Here is a 7,225-nt window from a genome sequence, read left to right on the forward strand (position 1 = left end):
AAAAAAAAAATGATTATTACAAAAAATATTTTTTAAAAAAGAAAAAAAAAAAAAAAAAAAAAAAAAAAAAAAAATACTTACATATATATTATATTATATATATATATATATTAATACTATTTATTTTATTTTTTTTTTTTTAATTTTGTATGCATGTCGTAAAAAAAATTTGTATTCATTGAAGGAAAAAGAATTCGTTTCTTTCATACGCATATAAAATAATATATATATAATATTTTATATTTATATATATATATTTTTTAATGATGTTATTTTATTTTATTTTATTTCATTTTATTTTTATTTTTTTTATAATTTTAATTTTATATGAAAAATATTTAAATGACAAATAAAATATTATATATATATATTTTTTTTTTTTGATTTTTATACACCTATATATTTATATATATCATTATATATATATTTTTTAATTTTTTAAAATAATAAATTTTGATTTGTTGTTGTTTTATATATTCACAAATATATATAAATATATATTATATATAATATTTGTATATATATATATTTTTTTTTTTTTTTCCTTTTTACTCCGAAATCTTCTCTTAATTTATATAAAATTTGTTAGCAATGTTTTTTTGAATTTTTCAAAAAAATGTAAATATAATAAATAAATATATATATATATAATATAATATATATATGTGAATATTTATTTATTTTATTTTTTTTTTTTGTAATAATATTGTATATATATATATATTTATATTTATCTATGCATATATAATATAATAATAATCATTATAATTATTATTATGATTGTATAGAATTTGTTCCATGAAGATTATCCGAATTTAATAGAAAATAATAGAAAGAATAGAACAGGATTGATTGCAAGTAGAGGAGAATATTATTATTATAAAAACATAATAGAAAGAAAAAGAATATTTGTTTTTGTGTCTTTAAAAGAACAAGAAAGAAAGAATATATATTATTTTAATAGTAAATATAAGAATAATTATAATAATATAATAAGAAAAAAAAAAAGGAAGAATAATATATTTGATAACTTAAGAAGACAGAAATATTTTTATTATATACAAAAGACAAAAAAAGAATATTATAATAACCAAATTAATAATAAAAGTAAAAAAGAAAAGAATTATAATACTATCAGTTTGACAAATGAGAAAGGAACAAGTCAACTATCATTTGATAGTGAAAAAAAAAAAAAATTGAAAGAATTAAATATAGATGAAAATAAATTCATACAATTGATTGACTTATATCGACTAGTATATGATTTTGAAAAATTGGAAACTTGTTGTAATTATAATAGTAATAATTTGCAAGGTCCATTATTAATAGATAATATTAATATTAGTAATACATCAATAAATTATATAAAACATAATTTATTAAATAAAAATTCACATATTGAACAGAATATTATTGATAAATATATTTTTTTAAATACCATTTTATTAAAACAAACTTTAGATAAAATGGAAAAGAAAAAAAAAAAAAATAGTTTCTTGTTACAAGGTTATTTTAAAAAATCTTTAAATTCAACAGATAACAACAATAATAATAATAATAATAATTATTACCCATATGATGAAAATTCTCTTGTGAAATTAACAAATCCATACAATATAACAACTGATAATGGTAAGAAACTATTTTGTAGAAATCCCCTTGGGTTAGTTTCTTATTATCGTTGTACGGAAGGAACTGCAAATATTTTAAGTGACACTTCAGGATGTAATAGATTAGCCTATATAAAAAATTATGACCAGTCAGGTAAAAATGAATAAATAAATAAATAAATAAATAAATAAATAAATATATATATATGTATATATATATATATATATATATTATATTATATTATTATTTTTTATTTTTTATTTATTATTTTTTATTTATTATTTATGATTATTTTTTTTAGACCGAGTGTGGTACTACCAGTTTGAAAGGAACGAACTCATAATTAATAAAGATGAGAGAGGGAAACAATTAAATGGAAACTATTGCATAAAATTAAGCGGGAAGTCAAATTGTTATATAGAAATCGAGTCTGATAGTTGCCTAGAACTATTAGGTGGAAATTATAGTATGAATGAAAAAAGTATACTTATAAAAAAAGAGATTTTCAAAAACCTAACAAATGATAACAATGAAGGTTTTACCTTTGAAATGTGGATAGGAATACATGAATCCCTTTTTGACAAGAAAGGAGAGAAAAAAAAAAAAAAAAGTAATAAAAAAAAAAAAAAATATGTACAATCCAGTGAAGATGAAAATGAAGATAACAATGAAGATGATGAAGAAGAATATAGTAGTTATATAAATTCTAAGGGTAATAAAAAGAAATGTATATGTTTAATACAAAAGGGCAAATCATGTGAATGGAATATTTGTCTCGTTATTGATAATGAAAAAGAAGAATGTTTCTTTGTTATCAATTTTAAAGATAAGAAATATCAGTTTGATACTTTTCCTATAGCTCATTTGAAGAGTGTTCTTATAAAAAAACATTATTGGATAAATATATCGATTATATTTAATTTAACTATTGATTTAATATATGTGATATTATCAGGAGATGATAATTATTTTTTAAGAGTGATTAAAAATTCTTATTTAATATTTTATAACACTTTGTTATATCCCACAAATTTCTTTATTGATAATAATAGGCAGTTACCCTTATGTATAGGAATACAGCCCGAGGAGGGTGGTGGTCATGAAAATAATATAATAGAAGAAAAGGGATATAATATTTCAAATGATAAGGGAAAAAAGAAGGATGCTAAAAGCATTACAGGGTTAGAAAAGGAGAAGAAACGTTATGATAATAATTATGTATACATTTCTTTTTTAATAACAGAGATACGGTTATACGTGTCTAGTCGTTCTGCTGATTTGGTTATGAAAGAAAAGAAGTCTGTTTTGATGGGTGATTTTGTTTATGGCGATATGGGTAATAGGAAAGAGAAGAAAGAGAAGAAAGAGAAGAAAAAGAAGAAGAAATATAATACAAGCTCTGACAAAGATGAAAGTGAATCATACGAAGATATTGATAATAATAATAATAGTAAAAGTGGTGATGATAGTTATGACCAGAGCGATAATAATATAAATAATAATTATAGTTCCAATAGTGAGAAGAAAAATGAAAACTTACATTTAAAAAAGAAAAAGTATGAAGATAATAAGATACAAATTAAATATAAGGGTTTGAAAAAACCAGTGGTTATAAATTCTCCAGATGAAAATTCCGAAAGTGACGAAATGAAAAAAATATATGATAAGAATGGGAAAGAGCTAGGTAGCAGATCATTGGAAAAAGGCAAAAACCGAACAAAAAACAATATTTATATTGACCATGAGAAAAAAAAAGATGACGAGAAAGATATATTTTTTAAATACAATAATGATATTGGAGGAGAAGAAAAAAAAAACATTGCAGATCGTTGTAGTGAGTTCAATATAGAAATTGAAGAAATGAAGAAGAGGTTTAGTAAATTTAGTGATGAGATGAAAGAAAAGGAAAGAAAAAAGAATTACAAAAAGGAGGAAAAAAGAAAGGTGAATAATAATAATAATATTAATATTAATAATATTAGTAATAGTAATAGTAATAGTAAAGATTTTTTCCAGTTCGATGGGGAAAATTCAAATGATTTTACACCACATTTTTCAAATTCCAAAGGTTTGGAAGAGAAGGATTTACCAGATTCATGTGATGATGATTTTTTTGTAGGAAATAATAAAAAAAAAAAAGATGTAAATGTGACATCTGATAGTTCGTCTGAAGTTGATGAAATGAAAAATAAGAATATAAATAAATATACAAATAAATATACAAATAAAAGTAAAGATGATATTATAAATAATAACAATTTTGTTAATTTTGATGAAATAAATCCTAATGGATCTTTTTATTTCCATTTTTCCGATGAAAAGGATAAATCAAGTGGTGAGGAAAACAAAAGAAATGATGACTTTTATTTCGGGAAAGGGGGAAAAGATAACAGCATGAAAGATGTATTTAGTAATAATAAAAAAGAAGAAATAAAATTAAAAGGTTCTACTAATATGTTTTCAGATAATATAGAAAAGGGTGATAGGTTAATATATAATAATGAGAATAATAAAGAAAATAATAAAGAAAAATATATAAATTTCATTGTGAACGAATTTAAAGACAAATTCGAACATGAATTTATTGACAAGTTTGTTGATACGATTTCATCGAAACTTAATTTGAGTGACAAAGAGAGAATGGAGTTAGTTGAAAATATTAAAAATAGAGGAAAGGAAAAAACCGAATTAACATATAAAGATATAGATAAAACACAACAGTATCAAAATGATGCTAGTTTGAATTTATTATGGGGTGATGAGAAAAAGAATAATAAATATGATATAGATATAGTAAAAGAGAAATATAATGAGTTAATAAAAAAAAAAGAATATTCAGAGCAAAAGAGTTTTTATAATGAAATTAAAGAGGAACTTAAAAGGGTCAAACAAAAAACGGTTATTGAAAAAGAGATGGATGATTATATAAAACAAAACCAGTTAATGAATGAGTATTATTGTAAAAAATATAAGGAGTATTATGATAGTGACAAAAGTTCAGAAGATATTATAGGTGATGAACATGTGAAAGATTATATAGATGGAGAAGATTATAAATGTGTGAAAGAGGATTCAGGTGAGGATTACAAAATTGAAAAGGATGATTATAATAAATGTGATAAAGTTGGAGATGGGTTATATTTGAATTGGGATAATAAAAAAATCATACATGTTATTCCTAATGAACATGAAGAAACAGATGGTTATGTGGATCAGATAAATTCGGATGGTAGTAATTCTGTTGTTAATATAAAATATGAAAAAAAGTCAGACGTGAGTGATTTTACATTTAATAAGTATAAAAATGTGTTAGATGAAGAGGAGGAAGAGAACAAACAACATTTTAAAAAAAATTTAAAAAAAAAAAATAAAATAGATGATGAACCATTTGAAAAAAATGTATATAATAAGGAAGAAAGAAAGTGTATACATAAAGATGTTTTTCCATGTAGTGAGAATGATTCGTCTATTATATATCATAAAGATGAACTTGTTTCAGAATATTCAAATGCTATTATATCAAAAGAGGATGATAGTTATCAAAGAAGTTATTATGATGAGACATATGATAAAATGAATAAAGAAGAAGAAATGAATGTAGGAAAGAAATATTATAAATATATTTGTCCTTTAACTCCTTATGAAATATATATTATAGAGAAATTTTATAAGCATGGAATAAAAGAAGAATTAAAAGAATTTAGAAATAAAAATTATATGTCATCATGTAATAATAATAATAGTAATATGTCAAGAAATCCAATAAATATAACATATATTAAATATAAAATATGCTTAATGAAATCTTTGCTTAATATTAGTTTAAAGTATATTCAAGAGAAAAAATATACAAAAGCATTAAAAGTATGTATACGTAATAGTGATTATATAAAAAATTTTGTTAGAAGTTATTGTATTTTAAAATATAAGAAATTAAAAGATAATTATAAGTATGTTGATTTTTATTTAAATTTGGATAGTTCAGAAATAACTATGGATGAATTAAAAAATGTATTAAAAACGAATGTAAGGAATATAACAATATGTAAAATTTTATTAATGATAAATGAATATAAACATTATAGATATATTGAGAATTCATCACTTATATTAATATTATATTCTATATTATGTCGTATTGTAGTAAATACAAAGCTATTACAATATGTTTTAAGGAAATTTATAAAACGTTTGTTTGTTCGAGGATGTTTATTTTATGTTCAAAAGATGTGTGAATTTTATTTTTTGTTATTTCCTTATGAAGATAAAGGGAAATATGAATCTTTTAAAACGAAAGGTATAAAAAAAGAAAATGCACAAGATAATAATAAAATGTTATTGAACCAGATATATGAGCTTTCAAAAAACAATTTTCTTATATATTCCACATGTTATAAGAGTCATAAATTTGCTCAAATAAATAATTATCAATTAAATTTTGAAAAATGTATATCATATTTTTCTCCTGAGTGGGGATATTATATATACACGACAAGTAATTTTAATATTTTTTCTTCAACAGTAAAATTTAATGGTTTTTTAAAAAGTTCGTCCATAGACTTTTCATTAATATCAGAGGAGAAGTATGAATCATTGTTTGATGACCCTTCGATGGTTATTCGATATGATGTAAATAGTGACGAGACAAAAATGTTTTGTAATAATATGTTGAAGGGGGGTGATCCTGAGGGTGCTCAAAAATCGGTGCCTTTTGTGGGTGACGAGTTATTGATAGAAAATAAGGATAATATTAAAAGTGAAGGTGATGATATTAAAAATGAGGGTGATAATAAAATTGAAGGTGATAATAAAAGTGAAGGTGATAATAAAATTGAAGGTGATAATAAAAGTGAAGGTGATAATAAAAGTGAAGGTGATATTAAAAATGATGATACTTTTAAAAATGGTGATACTATTAAAAATGATGGTGATGATAATTTAGAATGTGACCCGTTCAACTTTGAAAATCGTAATAATTCTATTGTTCTGCATGGCAGTAGTATAGAAGATGGGAATAAACTTTTATCATCAGAACCGACGACTTCAAATAAAATAAAATGTGCACTAGAAGATATATCATCTAAGAATGATTGTTTACATGTATATTTATTAAATTATGAAAAAAAAAAAAGAAATTATTACATTATCGATGAAAATTTAAAACGTATTCAATTTAGTAGGAACAAAACGAATTACCATTTAGAAACGTTTTATGAGCTTCATAATAATGATAAAAATAATGAAAATAATAATAGAAGAAATAAATTAGAAGATAATGTTATGAGTAAAATTAATCGTGATGCATATTTAAATTCATCGAAATATGCATATAAAAATACCCAACTATTAGGAAGTTGCCCATATTGTAAACATGCTTTTAATTTTTTTACAAGAACATGTAACATATGTCAAAGATATGTTCATATATGTTATTATCTTTTTATTTATTGTACTTATAAATACCACTGCGAGTTGTGTGATGCAACATATTCAGAAAAGGTAAAAATTAATGGACACATTTTCATGTGGTTATATATATATATATATATATATATATATATTTATATTAATATATTCATATATATATTTTTTTTTTTTTTTTTTTTTTTTTTTT

The 7,225-nt window shown here is 21.5% G+C and overlaps 1 protein-coding gene across 1 annotated transcript; it reads left to right on the forward strand.

The window, feature by feature from the left end:
- Positions 1-1,466: 1,466 nt before the first annotated feature.
- Positions 1,467-7,110, forward strand: PGSY75_0609700 (hypothetical protein; the record flags this gene model as incomplete). The annotated part of the gene is made up of 2 exons (XM_018784679.1): positions 1,467-1,764; positions 1,913-7,110. Coding segments are annotated over 2 exons (5,496 nt in total), but the record flags the coding sequence as incomplete, so codon positions are not given.
- Between the last annotated feature and the right edge of the window lie 115 nt (positions 7,111-7,225).

Source organism: Plasmodium gaboni, chromosome 6, assembly GCF_001602025.1.
Source record: "Plasmodium gaboni strain SY75 chromosome 6, whole genome shotgun sequence".
In the NCBI taxonomy this organism is placed as follows: domain Eukaryota; phylum Apicomplexa; class Aconoidasida; order Haemosporida; family Plasmodiidae; genus Plasmodium; species Plasmodium gaboni.